Raw genomic sequence first — 21,699 nt, 5'->3', positions numbered from 1 at the left:
GCCTCTGTGGAACGCCTTGCGTTAAAAATAAAAATACGTTACATAATGCAGAGATTGAGCGGCTTTCCTTCCTCTATATCCCCCTACGCCTCCCTTATAAGCACTAACTACTAATTCAACCTCCTCTGCAACAGAGGATGTTCTCGTTCATCAGTGCATGTCTTAATTAAAAAGCACTCAAAGGAAGGAACTTCCTGTTGGACTGGTGCCTCTACGTTCGGGGACACAAGCCATTACAAGAGGAATCTTAATTGAGTGTAACAGCCCGATTTACGCTGGAATCTATTAGACACGCGCACACGCACGCATATACACGCACAGATCATGTAGAGTGTGGTGTGTCTAATAGATAATTGTCATCACCACCGAGCAGGCGAACACCGTCAACAGAAAGGCTTAGAGTATTGTAGCACCACCTTTTGGGAGGGGGGACATCCCCGAACACGCAGCAAGTGTTCTGGTGCCAACAACTGGCCCACTCATTTAATAGCCAATTATAGAAGTTCATTACATGCTTGCTTAGCATCGCTGGGGTGAAATGTATGATTAGACGAGGGATAAACTAAGTGTGAGAAGCCTAATCCTTGAAGGACGGACATTGCACTAGGTGCGGGGCAGATCGCTTAGCGTTCCTTCGTATGGTTCAGTCGTTCGTTGGCGTTCTAGCACCCTGCTGTTGACAGGTGAGCGCCCCTTCCCCATCGTCTCCAATCAGTTTTTATCATCTCAATATGATAGGGTGGTAGGTCTGTCCTCAGATTTTTCCGACAACCGCTCACCCGACTCGACTGGGTGAGCAGGGGGGGGGGGGGGGGGGCGCAGAGGACCTAAGAAGCCGCTGTGTCGAGTGTGACGTTTCTTGGATGAGCCGCGCCCTCCAGAAAGCTGCAAGCAGCGATATCGGAGGCCAGGCAACAGGCCCATTTTGAACAGAAACGTCTGGAACGTGCACTGCACCGGGTGCGATTAAGGTAGCTCTCCTTCTGACCCACGTCCTGCCAGGCATTCTCCCACTCACAGCCTCCGTAACTATTCTACTATGGGAGTTCGGTAGCTGCTGTCCATTCTTTATATCCACGTGAGATGAGGCCATCATGGAACAGGGCAAAAAGCTTTAGTGTGTGTTGACGTTTAGGATGTCCGGGGAGGGAGGCACAGAGGTTTTGACTAGTAATAGCTCATGATTAACTACCCCTCCCAAAGCTTAAGATCGTTAGGCTTTTACCGTGCCAAAATCAACAGTCCCCACAAGTTTAGTGCAACATAAACCCCTGCCACAGCTCCTAAATCAGCCTCTCTTCCCAGCCGGCGGTCCCCCCTCCGGTATCATGGTGACGTCCGCGGTATCCGAGGTCCTGAAAGCAAAGAGGTTTATGAGCAGCCGGGGCATGCGGGCGGTGGTTTGTTTCATGTGCATAGTAATAAGTGCTGCAGACTTCCTCGCTCACCCCTCTTTTATCCGGGTCCATCATGGCCGCACGCTGCTGCAATGGCTATCTGTTGACGCCAGGAATCCATAAGTGTGGCAATAGTAATACCAACCCATCATTTGATGATGAGCACATCATCAAATGCGAAAATCTGGCGGTGATCAGTGAAATAAGTTAGAACTGGTGAAATATTTAACCTTCTGCCCCATGGCACTCGGATTATCTTGGCTTATCGCTGCCCTTCAGGGCCCCGCTGGGCCCATTTTGTGCCGCGCCCCTCATCAGTTGGTCGGTTCTAATGGTTCCCCCAGTTGCTGTTGCTGCAAACGCGTAGAATTCCATTCCAGTAATTGACCTGTCGCAAAGTCACGCTCCCCGTCGTTACCATTAAGAACTCAAAAAAATAAATAAAGACTAGATAACTAAAACATATGGAGAAATGTCAGCTGACAGTATATCAAAGCAGGTTTTGGAGAAATTATTTAATTTCTTCCAGAAGCTATCGAAAGGGACTACATTATGCTATAGAGGAGTGTATATTCAAAACTTAAAAATACATACAGGTGACAAGCTTAAATGCTGTTAGTTTTCTGGCCTGCCATGCAGTCTGATCCACATTACAGTACACACCTCTTCTTGTCCCGTTGGGGCTTGGGAAAAGGGATGAAATATACCCCATTACGCAGCCTCTCAGAATACCGACTGTCCGTGTTACATGTACCCGAAGCACATCATTTGACAATGTTTTTTTTTTTTTTTTACACAAACAACATAAATCCATCATTGAATGTTATATTATGTCTCTCCTCCCTGTTGTTTTCAATGGAGTTGTCCAAGCGAATGTCCGAGTATAGTTAAGGCTGGAATGTCACTGGCTCATCTGCGTTCTAAGGGCGTAGCTTAGCGACAGGTCAATTGCACTTTCGCTCGAGGACGGAACAGGATCATCACCTGTTTCGTGGTAGTTCGACACTCATCGTGTGTGACGCACGCAAATCGCCGCCTTTGCTTACCCCAAGGTAAAGAAAGGCAGCAGTTTGTTGTTCGAATGGTAACGCAGAAGTCAAAATCATGTTGGGTCACGCGGTGCCATGACAACACAAAAGCCAAACACACCGCGGTTCTCAGTACCCCGCATGACCGTGTAGTGGATCTCCTTACAAACGGATGACCCCCGCAACCATTACCTCAGCTGCCCTTCCTGTCCCTATGTTAACGCCAGCGGGGTCCGTGCGGAGGGGAGAGATGGGCCGAGGTTACAGGGCAACGTTGTGTTCGTGTCCCCAGGGGGGGGGGGGCGATTCCGAGAAGCGGGGAGCTGTTGACATGGAGGGCCATAGTGCACATAAGTGTTGAAGCCCCCCCCGCTGAGCCCCCAGAAAGGGGAAGGCTATACCCTCGCGATCGGAACGTAGGGACTAAATACACCCACGGGCACGCCGACTACAGAACGGTTTACAAATTGTCGACACAGGGATTTATAATGTGTACTTTTTAGAGCTACATATCTTTGATGTTCATCGAGGACTACACATAGTGGTATATTCCTGATGCTCTTAATAGACAGAGGAAGGCAGGTGGAGGGCAGGCTAGCACTGAGATGTTCGCACGCCAACACTGGAAAGGGATGAAGTTACAAAGTGGTTGTATTTGAAGCGCTACATGCGAAGGATGGACAATAATGATCGCTTTCATTCGGTATTATCACTTCAACACAGGATTTATCTATAGCTAAAAGTTGACCCCATCCTTTTGGGTTTATTTGACATACGTGGACTGGACAACAATTTTTAGAGCCTTGCTCCAAACTGGAATATTACTGATATTTATTTTAAGGATTAAGGGTAATTTTAATTTATTTCGAGTTTAAAACTTTACATAACAATGACACTATATAGTCCTTTATAATGGAGCAAAACATTTCTTGGGTTAATTTCAAATGCGATACATTTGTTACATTAAATGTTTTAATCACGGAAGCATTTGCAGACAAAACAGAATAAAAAAAAAACAGTGGCTTTCAATCAATCTGAACACAGGAAAAACATGCACTTTTTTCTTAAATTAGACCGCATTTCATGTTGAATCCGAATGTGGTCCATATGACTAGGCTGAACAATAACTACAATTAGCCGCCATAACAGATGGATGTTTTCTGTTTACCAGGACCATTCGAGTCAATCCTGGCAAGAACATTAAATAGCGAGCCTGTAATTACCTGATCTGCTGCCTGGAGCCGTGGGGGAGCCTCAAACAAACACACACACACACACAAACACACACACACACGGGACGCTAACTTGGGACATTTATTGCAATTTAAATTTCATTCACACACAAACACACTTGTTAGGATAAGTTGATAATGCTAAACGGCGCCGTGTTAAAAGACTAAATGGGGGCAGTCAGTCTTAAACGTATCTACCGGGAATTAATAAATACTTTTTACTTATTAGAATAAAAACATCAGCAAATGACAACAGGTTATGCGGACAATCTGTTCGGACATTACAGCGTGTTGTAATTGTACGAGAAATGTTTAAATAGCATTATGTACAGCAGTTAGAAACTTCTCCATTAAAACTTTCGTCCTGAACAACTATCGTCAACTAAAAAGAAAAAGAAAAATCATCGACCACCCCCATTGGCTGCGCCACCACTGGCTCCTCCCCCAGATTGATCTTGGGCGCCCGACATCATTAGGAAGAGAACGAGAGGCACTATGTACATCCACTGGAGAAAGAAAGAAAGAAGCAAAGTAAAATATAAAAATCTCAGGTGGTTTGTTTTACACATTTATCATTTCCTGGAATCAATGTTCAGCCAATTAACTGCCGTTACTGAACCCTAGTGTCAAACTACTTCAGATTCCACCTTTCAACAATTGACTCCCTTATCCCGGATTATGTCCTAGCCATTTATTTTTGCGACAACAGGAGGAAAAAGTGTTAGAGGTGATGGAGAGACGGTTGAACGTGATGGAGAACATCCAAATCTCCCACGGTCAAATGCCCAAACCGTGCAAACATCCTGCATGACAATTGTTTATTAGTGCAATTTTGATAATGCTTCTTAATATTTAAAAGAAACAAACTTAAAGCAATCCAGTGATTACCTTTAGCAAGATATACACCTGGTCAGATTCCGTATTACCAGTTCTTTGGTATTCCGGTAATAAAACCAGAATCCCACTGAGGATGTTTGACTTTGACCGTGGAAGGAGACGGGGGGGGAGGAACAGGGTGAGTGATGAGTGGTATGTTAGAGGGCGAGCTCCAGTTAGCCACATCGCCCAGAGGTTAAAGACACACAACTCGCTGAAGGAGGAAGAGAGACAAAACACAGGCCAGAGTGTGTAGCTTGAAGTGCCAAAAGTCTGAACAGTACTTGAGTGGGAAATCAGCTCTGCTCTCCGGCCCCCCCTGCTGGGGGCTGTGCCGAACTGGACACCATGAGGAAGATAGCACCTCCCAGAATCAAATACCACTGGAACACAGCAGGGTAGCAGCAAGTCAGCACACACGGCAGCAGGAGGCAGCGCCGCACACAGTCGTCAGACAGCACAGTGCACATCACAGAGCAGACACAGGTTGGTAGAAGCCACACAATCCCTCCTCAGAGAAAAAAGTTATGCAAAAAAAATTATCTCGTCAAATCAAATAACCTATTCTACATTTTTTTTTGGGTTAGAATGAAATTGTGCGCTCGAAGATAACTAAACAGAAAACATCACATTTATACAGCAGTTGTGTGACTCGGCCGCCTGGATTTCTAAGAAATGTGTTGAGCAGGGTCTGTGTGACTGTGGAGGGGAGAGCTGCAGTGCATCCACGCTCCGGGCCGAGGAGGCAGACAGAGACCCTGGGTCTACTCACAGCCGACCAGCAGGAACTCTGCTCTGTTTGGACTGCAGGGGAGGCGCCGGGACTAAAACAAAGCGTCGCCGGAGCATTGGGCGAAGAGGTGACACCAAGGTGTGCTTTGGTGCACTTTGCCTACCAGCGCATGCAAGTGAGTCACCACTGGTCTGGGACCCAGCGGTACTTCTGGGAGGAGACCGCACAGAGCTGCACCAGAAACCAGAACACTGCCTAGATTCCGGTTTATATTAAGTGTATTAAGTGTTTCGGTGTAGTAAGTATTTATACAGTGGCCGTTTGTGTTGATTTGAATCCTTCACAGACACTTCAGTTTCCTTCTGCTGGCCGAGGTTGTGTGAGGTCTCGCTTAAAGAGCCCCATCTCCAGCAACAAGATGTTGGAATCAAATTAGGGTAAATAAAGTGGGCTGCCCGGTTTATCCAGATTTGAGCTCCTCCGCCAGCAGTCATCATCTTTTAATCTAGTCTCATTTGTACGACCAGTCACCAATGATTGCATGTCCTTTTGGGGCGCGGGGGGGGGGGGGGGGGGGGGGGTACTGGTGTCCAGTTACTGGGGAAGGGGGGAAGGGTTACTGGCCTCTATTTACTCTGTATTCTAACTCTACTCACAACGATTGCCAGAATTCTTAGCGATAGTTCAGGCGAACTCCAGTCCAGGTCATTCCATTTAAGTTGCCCATGAAACACCACCACAAGTACACTGAAAATGACAGCTCTTTGGCGATGGTTCACCGGCCTTGTGCTATCGTGCTGACTTGTCTTCAGAGTATACTTGAGCCTGAATAGAAAGCAGGCCCTTCATTCTGCATAATGTTGTGTTGACAGTATCAACATGATCTACTTGAATCCCACAGTGGGGACAAAAGTCGGACCAACGTTTAAAAATATGCACCGTATATCTCAGAAATAATTATGCGCCATTCTTAAAATGCTCGTAAAAAGGCTTTCAGATTGCAAGGCTGCCCTTGTCCTTCTAGAACGGCCCGCCTCTCGCCTGCGTGGGCCGCGTTAATACCCCAGAGGTCTGAGGAACGTGCTCTGGTGCCAAATCATTACATGGCATTATGCAGCCGATGCATAAGGTCAGATGAATGCATAAACGCTTGTGTTATCGTCCCCGTACAGTCAGAGGAGCCAATCTGGAGGGAAGAGGGAGAGGAGGGGTGGGGGGAAAACAAAGAGACAGTTCAAATGTAGTGGTGTTTGCAGTTGGGCCCACTTACGTATTTAGCAAAGAAAGATTTCTGCTCCTGTGGATTCTTTCCCTTCTTCTCGATTTCCATGTTCAGGCGTTCGATAAACAGAGCCGTCTCAGGTCTGGGGAAAAAGGATGGTGTGAGAGAGACAAAGCAATACTCAGGCTGTGTTCTGATTGGTCGTCCACTTGTGCCCCATTTAGGGTGTCTCCATTTGTTATGTAATACGAGTGTACCGTTTCTGGGTCCCAATATAGTGCTCTACTCATTCCCAATAATGTTCTGTAAAATCAAATGTACAACAAATTGGCACTAATATCCATGCTATATCCGATGATGCATAGCAGCTTTCGATGTCAATCGGAATCCTCCAATAGAGATGTTATGTTCTGGCACACACAGAGCCTGTGCCTTTAAGAAAATTATCCATTTAAATATAGACACACAGACAGAGCGAGGGTCTTGCAATAGAGAGCTATATTCAAAATGATCGGCCAATCAAGTGGGGATAAACCCCTGAACTCCTTGCGTGTCAGACTGACCCGGCCGCGCTGACGGGCGCGCTGACGCTCAGGGTGGTGTTGAAGGCCTCCAGGTCCACCTCGTCCTCAACCTCGCTGCCCCGGCACGCCCCGGGCAGCGTCACGATGGACACCCCGATGAGGTAGCCCGACACGTCGGTGGTGAGGGTGATGACGTCGCTGAGGTGGGACTCCACCATGGCACACTGGAGAGGGGGCCGGGGGCAGGGGAGGCGTTATGAACGGACGTCTTTTTTAACAGGGCCCGGGAATTTAATTGATCGTATTGAGTTTGGAGGCTAATTTTGGACTCAACTGATCCGATCTATGAATAACTTTGGGTGAAAGAATCTTCTGAATACAGCTTTCACAGTGCACTGAGGCTTGTCGTAGGGGTCTGTGGACTTGAAACTGTCACACTGCCACTGTCTGGTCCTCAGATCCACGCTGTCTGATCAGTTGTGTTGTCTCGTTAGATTAACAGCCGTATGATTAAGACAGACGATCTGATATCTTTTCATAGGCTATATTCATTCTACCTTAATTAGAATGGATAACAGGTTATATTTTGGTTGTAGTTCGGTCTGAGAGAAACCAGCCAGGATATAAATCCCAGACCTTGTCTTGGAAAACAAAGGCTGGCTCTCGTAAGGCTTCAGTCCCTCCGTCATTAGCCAGGAATCAAATACAAGTACTTTAGATATAAAGTACCAGTGCCATATCAGGCAGATTCTGCCAAACCAAATATAATACTATTGACGAAGTATGTTGTTTGTGTTGTGGTTTCTGCAGAGAGAGGAACGTACTGCTCTGACGAAGGCAGAGAGGTGCCCCTCCATCGGCCTCTCCGACATCCTGTCCGTCTGCAGAGACACGCGGGGCACTCTGATTCTGTACAGGCCGTCCACTGCCGCCACCTCCTGCAGGGAGCACATCAGCACACGGTACAACAGGTTAACACACAGTAGGGCTGCTCGATTATGGAGAAAATCATAGTCACGATTATTTTGGTCGATATGGAAATCACGATTATTCAAACGATTATTTGTTGAGTTTGAAAAGAAGATGTATTTATTCAGCATGTCTCTCTCAAAAACACTTTGTAACTGAGAACTTTGAAATGCTTGACAAGGTAAAAAAAATACCTATGGTCCGAGTGCTCTATGGTCTGAGTGCACTTGCACTAAAACGCACATCAGACATGATGTTGTAGTCTGTCTATTGCCAGACCAAGATCAATCGTAGATTGCACGTTGGTCTGGGGAAGCTGCTGTCATTTTCTTCAGCACAAGAGGCGTGATCAACGGGCCAGTTCAAATGACTCGGTACGCGATTGGCTGCTTCCCTTCGCTAACCTATCGTCATTGTGTTAAACCAGCCAATAGCGCGCCACGGGGAAAATCCAGCTTGGTGATTGGCTCCCGCAAAAACGTATGGAAGCAGAAAGAAATGTAATGCTCTTCTCCAGACCCTTGTGCAGGGCGAACTCAAATCGGCAGCAGAATGGGCGGGGCTACCCAGTCTAATGATGTTGTATAATTAACCGGCACCCTGAGTTACTGACATTTTATAAACCCCTCACAACGGGGCCTCACCTTGAGTTTAGTCCTGTCCTCCTCTGACAGCTGGTTCTGAGACAGTGACACGGCCGGCTCCCTCCCAGGTTTGAGTATCAGGGCCCCGCGCACCCGAAACGTCGCCAGATCATCTGTGGAAATACAGAGAAACACAACACATTTAGGGCAAGAGTGTACAGACATGCATCAAGATGTTGACACTGTGGTCCGGTCTAAGGAAGACACACATAAACACGTCGTCAAAAACACACGATTTATGCATAACGATGCTTCCTTATACTGAAATTGACACACACACACACACACACACACACACACACACACACACACACACACACACACACACACACATCTATATGCATGTCCGATAGCGATCTATGCATAACGATGCTTCCCTATTCGGTAATTGACAGTCTATAGAAACGGAGGTTTTGCTGAGATATTGTCTGTCTCTATAGTGCTGCTCGTTTCCGTCTGGACCAGAGGACGAACTGAACTCACCGACTTCAAACGAGTGCTCCAGAGGCACGGAGAACCCACTGAACTCAGTGTCCACAGCATCTCCGACCTGAGGATAAAGACGAGCAGACCCCCGTTAGCAGGTCAGCCATTGACGTTAGCATTTTAGCTCCTCAGGCTAACCAGTGGTTGACAGGTGCAGCTTCTTTGTGATTAGCATCATTAGCATCTTTAACTTCACATATAATCGCTAGGGGAAACACGACAACGTACCTTTCTGCCGTTGTTAGCGCTCGCTAGATGTGTGCATATTAACAGTACAACACTACAACATATTGAGATCCTAATGGGTAATGAACACGCCATTTTCGGAACTACAGGACGATAAATGAGCTGCCGAAGAACTTCCGGGTTGAGTCTTTCACAATTAAAGTCCCTGTAGCGAGTGCACTACTATATGATGTTTTTTTTTTTTTTTCATTAAAATTACATCAAACAGGGAAAGGAATACGGCAATTTAGTTCGTTTAGTTCGTTTAGTTCTATCATTTAGTTCGATTTAGAAAATAACCCTAAACCTTTTAAGCGGAAACATTGAAAAGTGATCAATCAAGTGTCTCTTTTTGTTTTACTAATAAGAACACAATTTGGTTAGTGGGGCAGGACAGCCGTGAAATCAATCACATATGAACTTGGTGGCGGTTCGAGCATCACTGAATGTGCGTACATAGTCCACACAAATCCAGATAATTGATTCATAATTGTATTGCGTCTACCCTGCAGCGGCCTGTATCCTCCAGAGTCCAGAAGATGGCGCTGTCGTACACCGAACACAACACGTCATCCGTCCTAAATTAGTTTTTTTGTTTACTACTAATTAGCCTAATATTATTTATTTTATGCCAGCATTTGCATGACACTATTTAACCCGAAGGTATACCACAGGCTTACTCTTTTTTAATCTAACTCTATTTATTCTATTGAATTAAAGTGCTCCATTATATACATTTTTATTTTAATGTAAATTATGTTGTTTATGGATCATTTTGTCTTGCTGTAATTGTAGAGTTAAGAAACACTTGATAAATATCCTCAGTGGCTATGGATGCATTAGCGTGGGTGTTTACACTACAGTTGTCCTGACCGTGACCCTTTACGATTCCCTCGAGGTTCCTGCGGTGACCTCTGTGACCCCTGTGTTGTCCAACATAGTCATACATGTTTGCTTAGATCCAATTAGCCTCTTTGAGCCTCATGATGGCAAGTCAAACCACACGGTCGGCAGATGGTCGCGAAAAATAAATAAGTCAATAAATATAATCCCAGCCTAGGGCCTCTTGTGATTTATTTAGCGGTCCACAGACGGCCTGTTTTCAACCTTCATGTTTGGGCCTCACGGTTATAACTGTCCTCACCATCACCATTAGCTGTCATTATAAACAGTCAATCTCCACCAACAACAACAAACAATAACCATTAGCCATGACCTCATCATCATCATCATCATCATCATCATCATCATCATCATCAGCATCATCAGCATCATCAGCATCAGCAAATATCTTTGTCATGACCTAACCAATTTAATAGGTTAGCTGTCCGTCGCGGAGCCTGTATGTATTTGGTTCAAAGGGACCTCGTTTGCACGGAGCATATGGCGACCGTGCCACGGCTCCCCTCCCAGGACCCGACTTTGAAACTATGTAGGTCTGTACAGTAGCTATTCCCTCCGGCTCGGTCAGCACATTACTCTCTGTCGCCGCGCTAAACAATGGTGTCACCTTCCTGTTTGAGTCAAGTCTCAAGCATGTATATTTACACGGAGCTGCGACCGGACTTGGGGGGTGAATGGTTTCGGCCCCCCCTCCCCCCATGTCCTCCGGACCTAAATAGTCGGCTGTGTCAAATCAAATATGGGCGACTATTCCAGCGGGATTGAGTTTGCTTTTCGGTTCACCTCCGTAACCCCGAAGTTATTAATAGATGTTTGCTTGACTTCAGTGAAAAATGGATTTCAGTTGATGTGAAGTCCCACTGGTGCACATCTGGGACAGACAGTGTTGTCGTGTGTTGTGCTTTGTTTTAATTTACATTACATTTCAGTTAGCCTATTTGTCTTTTTTGTTAGTCATATGCCTACCAAAAGCGGCACACAGTAAGTGCCTTCAACAATAACGATATAAGAATTAAGTACATATATATTCATAAAAAAAGGCAGTGCTACAATATAGAAAAAAAGAGATCGATTGATTTGATCAATTTAAAATTTACATTTTAAATTTTGATATTAATTACATATTCTTTATTATTTCCATTCACAGGGCTGCAGTCTAGTGGACGTTATTTATGAAGGTGTGTTCTTACGAACAAGCCTCGTATTCTTGATCCGTTAACTGAGTGCCGCCCCGATCTCTCATGGCAGCAGATGTGCTCCGGAGACGGGGCCCGGCTAATGGATTGGTTCTCCCACTGCCCCCTCCCCCTGATCAGCGGGAGGGACTGATGGCTCGGTCAATCAGCGGTGCTGCTCACTGCGTGTTTTAGTTATGGGTTTCTGGTTTCAGCCTCCTTGCCATGCACAATATCTTTCACCCCCTGAGCGCATGGGTGCGACCTTTTGATTAAAATAACGCCCAAGCAAAACAAAAACCCGACACATGGTCTAGTTGGATATATTTAATCCGCGACATCAAATCAGAATGATGTTGAAATAGCTGAGAAAAACTTTTATCTGAAATACACAGAGAATATGCTAATATTGCAAAGTATTTAAAGTGGAAATGTGTAACATTTAAACTAGCTTGTAGCTTAAAATAACCTCAGTCAGTCACATAAGTGTTCAATGCTGATCGATTTCAATCATTAACAATAAAATCACATCCTTTAACTGATATAGGCCTATTCTACAAATAAAAAATGGTGGTCAGCTGGTACCTCTGTCCTTGTTTACAAGATTCTTACTATGGACACTCCTAAACCCCTCCCACTCACCCCAAACCCCTCCCACTCACCATAAACCCTGCCCACTCACCATAAACCCCGCCCACTCACGCCACCCAGCCAGACGAGCTACGTTTGCTCGCATCACTCGGTTGAAGAGTCAGTCAGACTAGACGGAACGCTGGCATTGATCTTTTGGGGATTTTGAAAGTCTCCCACCGACTAAGATGGGGCTTATCTTACACCTTGCCTCTTCAATTTATTTATATGTGTAATTTTTCGTATAGCTGCATTGCTCTCGATTCGAAAAAGATTTTACAAATGTCTGTGTTGTTCACAATATAGACTTTGAAGTATAATCAAATCCTTTTATAATGAGTTGCATGCTGATATTGCATTAACTTTATAGATTGGTGTCCAATAGCAGTCAATTAAACACTTATACGATTAGGGCAAGACCTTCCAAAGTCAATAGAAGGCTTTACAGCATGTCCATCGGGTTTGGGAATCGGTTTCAGTTGGATCATGTAAGCCTAATAAATGATAAAGTAGTCCAACTACTAAGATATGAAATGGTAACCGGTGGAGTTCATCTTTGAATCATTGAAATCCTCCTCCCAGATTTTCCTCCCGGGCATCCTGTTCACCTTGAGCAAATATCAACTTGCACACTCGCTTTAAATAGCCTTTCATTAATCTCTGTCCATCTAGGGTATCTGGCTCCAAGTAAAGGAACGCTTTGGGTTTGTCGTCTGCGGGGGAAAAGCGGCTTGGTGAGTCGACTTTATACATGTTGATGGTCTCCTCTATCCTTTATGTACATGAGCAGCACAACATGGTGCTGCACTCAGCATACAGTACAAACACCACCAAGCCTGATATATCTGACCTGTCGCCTGGACTGTGTGTGTGTGTGTGTGTGTGTGTGTGTGTGCGTGTGTGTCTTTGCGCATGCAGAGAGAGAGAGAGAGAGAGAGAGAGAGAGAGAGAGAGAGAGAGAGAGAGAGAGAGAGAGAGAGAGAGAGATAATAGATATACAGAGAAAACAAGAAACTCTGCATAGAGAAATAAATAAACGAGTCTACTGTCACAACACACCCGGAATTCAACCACTTCCCAATTAAGAACAGCTGCCCTATATACGACGGGAAGAGGGGCTTTAGGTCTTCTTTAGCTCAAGAAAAAAAGATGTGTTCATGTATTTTCCACTACTGTATGTTTGTATCGGCACCCTTTGTGTACGTATGTCTGGATGGATGTGTGTGTCAGTGTGTGTCAGTGTGTGTTTGTGTGTGGTTGTGTTTTGTTGTTCCTGACCTCATTCCCTCCGACCCGGTAAACAGTAGAGGGCCGTTATACGGCGGCCATGTTGACAGTGAATCCACAAGGGGGTCTGGGCGAGATGGCCATACATTGGAATCACAAGGCTGCTGCTTTGAACTCCTGGCATTCCTCCTGGTGACGTCTCTCCCGCGGCGGCATTGGCGACACCGATATATACATCCCCAGGCAGATAGATACGCACCGGCTCTTCTGCCAATTAATCCTGTTACCAGAAGCTATTTAAGGAGGGACAATAAAAGAGTGTTGTCCTGGCCTTCCTCAGGCGTTTTGCCACATTCTCCTCCTCGCCGTTCTTCTCCTCATTCTCCTCCTCCTCCCCCCCCCCCCTCCTCCTCCTCCTCCTCCTCCCCCTCCTCCCCCCTCCAAAAACTGGCACACATACACACACACATGCGCTAACAAACACACACACACACATGATCACACACACACACACACCCATGCGTGCTCACACACACTTGCGCACTCGGACACACACATACACACACACACATGCGCGCTCACAATCACAAGCGCGCTCACACGCACACAAACACAAATGCACACTCACATACATACACACACACACACACACACACACACACACACACACACACACAAGGTTTCGAGTAACAGTCCTTCTGTCACCCTCCCTTCCTTGTCTCGCAGAGGGAATGTGTGTGATGTGTGCGTCTGTGTGTGTGCGTCTGTGTGTGTGAGTGTGTCTGGCATAAGTGACCACTGGGGGGATGGGCAAGGGGGGGGGGGGGGCAGATAAAAGGGCAGAGGAGGTCTGGGAAGCTGACAGATTCTTAGAGAAGTGCAGAGGAGGACGAGTAGAGAGGACGACCTACCTACCTACCCGAAAACCATGCCGGAACCGACCACTACAGGTACGTTCCCCGGGACACCTGCGCCCTTGACCCCCACCCCCTGGGTAGAACTCGGAGACCCTGGCCTCATACAGGCCTCCGTAGAACCATCGTAGAACCACAGCGGGCCCATGATGGCTCCTCTGACCTGCTGGATGACTGTGAGTTCGACTTGGACGTGGAGGTTGCAAACACGTTTTATCCTCCTAGTTAACCAAACAATGCGGTGCTTGTTACGTCCTCTGTTGTATCACGGCCGCAGAATCTTTTGGTTTGCGTTTTAATATCGGCGACTGCGCGATTCGGTTCGGAGTCGCGGAATAATCAGTTTTTCGATGCTATAATCAGTTACTTCGTCTGGAGGGCTTGATATTTAAAAATGTCAAGTGTCAAGGGTTTGAACAGGAGTAGAAAGAAAGAGTTTACACCTGATACTCTGGGGGCGTTGCGAGCCTGCGCGTCATATCACAAACACACCAGGGCTGTCCCCCCCCTCTCTCCCTCGCTGTGGATAAACCACAGCCTTATTTCCCCCAAGACTATTCATATTAAAATAAGCGGAGTATAATGGTAACAGAGCACTCGCTGTCATTATGGGATGCTTTGGGGAAAACCCAGCCCTAGTTTGTTCTTTTAAAAGAGCACAATCAACTTTACTGTTATGATACCACTTTATTCTTCCACACACACACAAACGCATCCTCCTCATCTGTTGTTTGGGGAAGAAAAGCCCTTGTAAAACGACGATAATAAATACTTTTTGTAAATCAATCTGCAAATAAATGTAGCGTGGCGTGCGTTTCACTAATCAATGTGTTTACAACGCAAAATCTATTTCAGTCGCAAATCTATTTGTGAGTCCAAACGGGTAGTGGAGTCGATTAGGGCGGAATGTGTTTGTATCGTAGGGTCGGTCACCGAGGCCGTCCGTCTCAGACCCCCCAGCATGAAGACGGGCATCGGACCGGATCTCCGTAGTGAAGTCTCAGTCAACCACCAGAGAAGCGCTGATTATCCCGCTCATTATTACACTCCAGTTATCGATGCAGAGCTGCATCAATGACCAGAGAGCTTAAAAGTGGGCTCGCCCATCCGCAACGGCCTGCGCATCAAACCTCATCAAATGTGAATGATACATGAATAATATAATAACGGTTTGATATTAAGTAATAGCAAAAGGAGACACAGCAAAAATTAATGTTGCCGTTGAGAAGCAGGAGGCAGTTCCGCTTAAAACAAAAAATATACAAGTCTCTCAGAATAGAGATGTTAAAATCCGGAGAAACCAAAGCTTAGCGATGCCGTTTAGAGAGAAAACCTTGGCACTGAACTCAAACGTAAGTTATGTCCTGCTATTCATTTCCCCTAGCCTGCATTTCCAAGTCAAATTTGGTGCGTTTCTATAACCTGACCGGATGCCTTGCCTGTGGTGATGTTGACCTTGTTTGGAGACACAGTTCAGGGAATAGACAAAGCAAGACGTGTAATAAACGACTATATTGAATTGGCATGCTTCCAGGTTGAATTTGAATCTCAGTCCGAGATGTTTGCCCAGCCTGGTTTGACCCACCTTCTAAAATAGGACTTTACTTCCTTAAGGCGATATTGGAGGTGCTAATGCCATCGGTTAATAATACTGTGTTCCTGTGATGCTTTCAATTAGCGACGGCCATGTATAGTGGAGTGACCCCTGTTTTGGCTTCAAATAGACATCTGAAGGGGTTGGGAGTTTTTGGATGCTGATGCACGTGTTTATTTAAAGACGAAAGAATGATGAAGAAAAAAGAAGGAGACAGAAATTTGACGATATACGACAAATAAGAAAACCTGTTTGTGATATTTGACCAGGTGAAGCACAAAACATCCCTCCCCTTTAAGTCTTATTGTCCGTGGACAATTAAACTATTCTGGCCCGCACGCCGCTGCCTCTACTCATCCATCTTCATCAAAGCCTTCGTAAACCAAGCAGTAATAAAAACACACAGAGTAAGTTCCCCTTTGTCTCAACACCGGATCCATCCGTTTGGCCGGTGTTTTCTTTCCCCCTCAGCAGTCGCGCATAGTTTACCCAGTCCCTCCGTCCCGCTCATTAACGTGTAGCCTGATGTCACGAAGATCAGGTTCCCTGCGCCGCATTTCAGCCCCATCTTTCCTTCCCTTTGCCTTCCAACTGATCTCACACCCCTCCCCATTCCTCTGAACTCCTGGAACAGACCCTTGGTGTTGCAAACCCCCTGCCCCTGTCCATCAGCTACTTACGGCCCATGTGATCGTCCCCTCCTAACGACCACCGTCACGGTAGCCGGTCCCGGTGAACGGACACTCCTCAAGTGGCGGCCGGGATTTGTGGGAAGCACGAATCCCAATAAACAGCCATAAGAATAGTTATAAGGCTCCCCAGAGGGGAGGATGCGAGAGAGAGAGAGAGAGAGAGAGAGAGAGAGAGAGAGAGAGAGAGAGAGAGAGAGAGAGAGAGAGAGAGAGAGAGAGAGAGAGAGAGAGAGAGAGAGAGAGAGAGAGAGAGCAAGAATCAAATAGATAGTGATCAGCCTGGCTAGCCAATGGTTTTGCCAAGCTACCAAAATATCTGCCACCATTGCAGGCTCCATAACAACAAGGCCGGAACGGTTACTTGCGTGGTTTAAGAGTTGACTTTGGAATGAGTATATTATAATTTGAGCCAGAGTACAATTCCTACCAAGTCCTTGAAAAATCTTGTACACTCACAGATGCCGCTGGGGGTTAGTAGTTTAGCGCTGGCTGGCCACCATACCATGACTGTGTCTTGTTCAGAAATAACAACAGAATCGCTAATTAACTGTAACACAGTCTCGGCATCTTCACACAACGACCACAGTGTGGGTGTGTGTGTGCATGTGTGCAATTTTTGGTTCAAGCAGTGCAGAAAATACAACCCTCTTGAGAAAAGCAAATCCCATTTGTGCATTGTGGGGAAGATGTACACTTCATCTGAAAAGCCGGCCACCAGAAGCCATAGGCGCCATCTTACAGTGCAAAGAAAAACAAGAAAAAGCAAACGTCCACCAACCCTTTGGCCTTCCTGCCCATATATAACCTCCCGGGCTTTGGTTACCTCATACCGGGGCTCTCAACAAGTCTGGGGGAAACGCAGACGTGCGCGTGATGGATTACAGACAGATGTGGCCTCTTCACGACTGTGCCAGGAAAGCGTACAACACGAGTGTGAAAAGTCAGCCGATACCCAATTTGTCATGAAGAAGGACATTTTGAACGGAGTACAAAGCATTCTGCTCGCCTATTTGTTTACTACAGAGACGTGTGTTATGTGGGGGGGGGGGGGGGGTCTGCGTGGGTCACGTGGCTGCGGGCCGGAACATGCACTGCGACAAGGATAGGGGGAATAGGTTTAATGAAACGCTGCGGCCGCCTAGCTTTACACAAGTCAAATATTGACGTGTTTTTTTTATTGGTGTTTTTTAAAGACTGGGCTCGCTTGATCCGCAGAGTTGACGACAATCCAATAAAACCGACCACAGCGTTTTATGCTCCTGCCTGCCTTCATACCGCATCCCCGCCATTCTCTCTCTCCCGGTGTGTGTCTATAAATCTCCCTCATCCTGCGGGTGGGGGAGGAGGGGGGAGTGACGGGATTGAGGGAGGAGGGGGAGGAGAAGGAGGAGGCAGAGAAGGCAAGCAGAGAAAAAGGAGGGCGGATAGGAGAGGGAGGTAGGCGAGGGGGGGGAGGAGAAGGAGGGTAGGGAGAAGGGGGAGCATAGGAGGTGGAGGCAAATAGAGGGGAGAAGGAGGGGGGACAGCAAAGGAGAAACAAGGTGAGGGGGGAGAGGAGAAGGAGAGTAGGGGAGGAAGAGAGGAGAGGAGGAGGAGCATTAGAGAGGAGAAGGTGGTAGGAGCAGAGTGGAGGAGCACAGTTGGGTAAGACATCACTGTCTTACCCTGTGCATACAAGCTGTAACTCTTTTCATCGTTTCCCGAATAGACTGACCTATATACGACCCCTCCATGCCTCACATACCTGGTGTGCTCGTGTCTTGTGTCTTGAATGCCATGATCATGGGTCCAGCACTACATGCAATGCATAGAAGGTACAACATTGATGCAGCTGCCCAAATATGACATTACTCTCAGCAACCAATGGTGCTGAGAGTTGCTCTCCTGCTAAAAACGTATTGTTCATGAAGGGAAAAAGTTGAGTTATTTTAACGGAAGGCTATTGTGCTGCATAGCGGCGACTGATGAATGGAGACAGATGTCAGATACTATGAGCCAGGCAGGCGCGATGCAGAGTTGCAAACCCTGACGGTAAATTTAGGATTATTCTCCTCCCAAAATATTCCGCCATTAACATATACTCGTCTGTCACCCGTGCGCTTCGTGCTTACACGGGAGAATTTGAACTCGTGCGTCTTAGCTTTAAAACCACAGGAAAGTTAGCATATGCATCGGGTTTCTACTATCCATGTAACATTTGACCTACTACACCCGCCCTATTTTTGGCATTGTCTCGATTATTAATAGCCGCCAGAAAGAGTCGGATCAGCCCAGCACCAGTCGTCAAGAATAATGTTAAGTGAAGTGAGTGGGGATCAGTCAACGGGCAACAAGACAGGCCTGCTCTGCACGACAGGCTAATTAGAGAGCCCTACACGATGGATCCCTCTGTGGCCGCTCATCAAGCTAGCTTAGCATGATCGCCGCCGGTATCCATGGCTCTTGGCGCGCCTCTCGCCTTACTTTCTTCTGCTTTACCCACTTGATGAAGCGCAGGGTCCTAATAATACCTCCCGAATCCTGGCCTCCCCATCGTCACCACGATGCCGGGGGAGTCCCCCGGGCTTTGGGTGCGGAGCTCTCTGCTCGGTTGTGTAAAGCTTTCCCAAATCATTTGATACCCTCTGAAGAGGGTTTTGTCATGCACAGAATGGTGTAAGTGGAATTGTGCTCCTGCCAAGGGGCAGACACTCACTGTGTTTCGTTATTGTGCCGTCTAGTATTAAAAGAGAAGAGGAACAGAACATTTACCTTTTGGAGGTACAGATTATGGCTAGCGTCAAGCTAAAATATAGGAAATATGCGATAGGCAATAAGGAAACTGTCAAGATAATGTTCTATTCTCAGCCTCGGAACGAAGTCATTATTTCAGAGCCGAGATGCCGATATCTCTCACGGAGATCGTTATTTTATCCGCTTCAGAATAGTATAGGAAGGAGTTGGTGAAGGGAAACACTGAAGGAAGAGAATGTTAAAACAGACAGAAAGTACCAACTGTATTGTGACCTACTTATTTACTTGAGTATAGCCTCGCTACAAGGCTTATCTGGATTTGTAACTTTTTCTTTAAAGCCAGGGTAGGCAATTTGGAGAAACCAGCTAGAGTAGGCTAGGTTTTTTAAAGTAACCAACTGAAAAGATCCAACCACTCCCTTCAGGCCTTCAGGAATCAACGCCCGCAAAAACACATTAATAGCTCGCTAGGTTTAGCGATAGCTCAGCCTAGCCTTGTGGAAGACTCCGGTCATGCGCAATGAGTGTGCCCAGGTACCTGGGTAGATAGGTAATCAGACAGGTCGTTGTATTTCAATCAGGCCAAAGTAAAGGAATGGGCGGCAACCACAGATACCGGATAAATATTACTGCAGCTTTAATTAAATTCTTCGGCCGACTCGAGGGCGAATTTAGACTCTAAACTAAACATGCAAGGTGGCACCTTATTTTTATGACTTTCGGATGCTTTCGAGATACTTGACGCTCTGCGATCCTCTCGTAGAACCGACGTCATCAAAAGTTTGCAACTGCTAAAAAAACAAATAAATCTTTAGATGACAGACAGCTACGATTACAGAGGATCGCTGACCACCGCGGCCTCGGACGCTCCCCACCCTCCTAAACGCCGTCCTCCGAACATTGCTCCGGTTCCATTAACTTCCTTTCCAGTAAGTGTCTTCTCCGTGCCATGTCGGGACGTTTAATTCATTAGCGGCTGTGTCCGCGAGGCACGTCACCAGAACTGTCAAATTAACCTGCCGTGTGATGAGGGGGCAGAGGAGGCTTAAATGCACGCGCATGTTGCTGACTGCATCCCTCTCTCCGCCCCGTCGTAAAACGGTGAAACCCCATCAGTCACGCTGCGCTGCGCTCAGGCCGGACGCCAGCCAAGGGCCAATAATATCATTGATACGCCCGCGTCCGCCGTGTCCCTGTTTATAACTCCAGCGTTGGGTTTTTAATCTCCAATTTAGACCCATCTGCTATTCCCTCTGAATATCAAATGCATAAATAATGTATCTCTCTCTCTCTCTCTCTCTCTCTCTCCCTCTCTCTCTCTTCCTCTTTTTTCCTGTATCTTTTTCTCTCTCCCCCTCCCTCTCTTTCTCTGTCTCTCTCTGTTTCACTCTCTCTCTCATTCTGTGTGTATGTCACTCTCTCTCTCTCTCTCTCTCTCTCCCTCACTCTCCCTCCCTCCCTCCCTCCCTCCCTCCCTCCCTCCCTCCCTCCCTCCCTCTCTCCCATGGTTGTGTGTGTACTTCAAGCTAAACGTCATTGCGTTTGGTCAAAGCCTAAACATTCGTTCGTATGTGATAAGGGCCTTCCGGAAGCTCGTTTAGCACCATAGCTAAACACGTCCACACAGAGCAGCGGGAAGCTTCTCTCCAAATAGACCGCGTGTTGACGCGGGATGAGGCGTTCTGCGTGAACAACACACTTGAATGTCACCCGGGCCGCGGTGGCAGTGGTGAGGAGGAGGAGGAGGAGGAGGCCGCCGCCCCCGCCGCCGCCGCCGCCGCCCCCGCCGCCGCCGCCCCCGCCGCCGCCATGTAGAGACTGCTGAGTAACATTAGCGCTGAACAGGCGCCGGGAACATGCTAGCTCCCAGTGGTCGGACGCCGCGCCAGCGTGGGGGAGAGCGTGGGTCTGCGCCGCCGCCAGTAAACACGTCTGCTGCTCACACTGTTCCTCCCAGACGAGGCTGCCTGGCTTAAGACATATTTAGCCAAGCCTCCTACCACCTACCACGCAGACGGACAGAAACAGAACATATCGTGGGGGGGGATTAGCAGAGCTAAACCGAGCGCGGAGCTACGGACCGCGGTGGCAAACGTCAAGCGTGTCACAAAACGGCAGCTCGGGCGAAAGATGTACCCGAAGCAGACGGCGAACATGGTAACTGGACTGCATTTATACAGCGCTTTTCTAACCAGCGGCCACTCAAAGCGCTTTACAATATCGCCTAACATTCCCCCCATTCATGCACACATTCACACACCAACGGCGGTGTCGGCTACGCAAGGCGACAGCCAGCTCTTCGGGAGCAGTCAGGGTGAGGCGTCTTGCTCAGGGACACCTCGACACTCGGATTGGAGGAGCCGGGGATCGAACCAGCCACCTTGGGGTTACCAATCAACCTGCTCTACATCCTGAGCCATATAATGTTTGAGAGCGATCGAGAGAGAGTTATAGAGCTACAGGTTTTTGAGAGAGAGAGCTACAATTAGAGAGTG

General features: G+C 47.2%; 2 protein-coding genes and 1 long non-coding RNA gene across 4 annotated transcripts in view; 2 read left to right on the top strand and 1 right to left on the bottom strand.

Annotated features, from left to right (window-relative positions):
- The window catches only part of LOC132471572 (myosin regulatory light chain 2, skeletal muscle), a 261,626-nt gene that overhangs the window by 18,376 nt on the left and 221,551 nt on the right, over positions 1 to 21,699 (top strand). The gene's annotated exons all lie outside the window — the stretch shown is intronic.
- Positions 3,380 to 9,485, bottom strand: emc10 (ER membrane protein complex subunit 10). Of its 2 annotated transcripts, XM_060075781.1 has the most exons (8): positions 9,340 to 9,485; positions 9,109 to 9,175; positions 8,626 to 8,738; positions 7,837 to 7,950; positions 7,052 to 7,236; positions 6,537 to 6,630; positions 4,818 to 4,916; positions 3,380 to 4,163 (listed from the first exon to the last, which is right to left on the bottom strand). In XM_060075781.1, exons 1-7 carry the CDS (start codon positions 9,430 to 9,432, stop codon positions 4,830 to 4,832), a joined length of 753 nt encoding a protein of 250 aa, XP_059931764.1. In that variant the 5' UTR covers positions 9,433 to 9,485; the 3' UTR covers positions 3,380 to 4,163; positions 4,818 to 4,829. The 2 variants fall into 2 exon arrangements, with proteins under 2 accessions (XP_059931764.1, XP_059931756.1); XM_060075773.1 differs by lacking the exon at positions 4,818 to 4,916.
- LOC132474885 (uncharacterized) lies at positions 7,857 to 14,218 on the top strand. Its single transcript, XR_009529755.1, has 4 exons — positions 7,857 to 7,974; positions 9,066 to 9,209; positions 12,717 to 12,778; positions 13,998 to 14,218. It is a non-coding gene; the product is annotated as an uncharacterized LOC132474885 (long non-coding RNA).

The sequence above is a fragment of the Gadus macrocephalus genome, chromosome 2 (genome assembly GCF_031168955.1).
Source record: "Gadus macrocephalus chromosome 2, ASM3116895v1".
NCBI classification, from domain to species: Eukaryota; Metazoa; Chordata; class Actinopteri; order Gadiformes; family Gadidae; genus Gadus; species Gadus macrocephalus.
The sequence above is the reverse complement of the archived record's forward strand: the minus strand, read 5'-3'. Positions and strand labels throughout refer to the sequence as shown.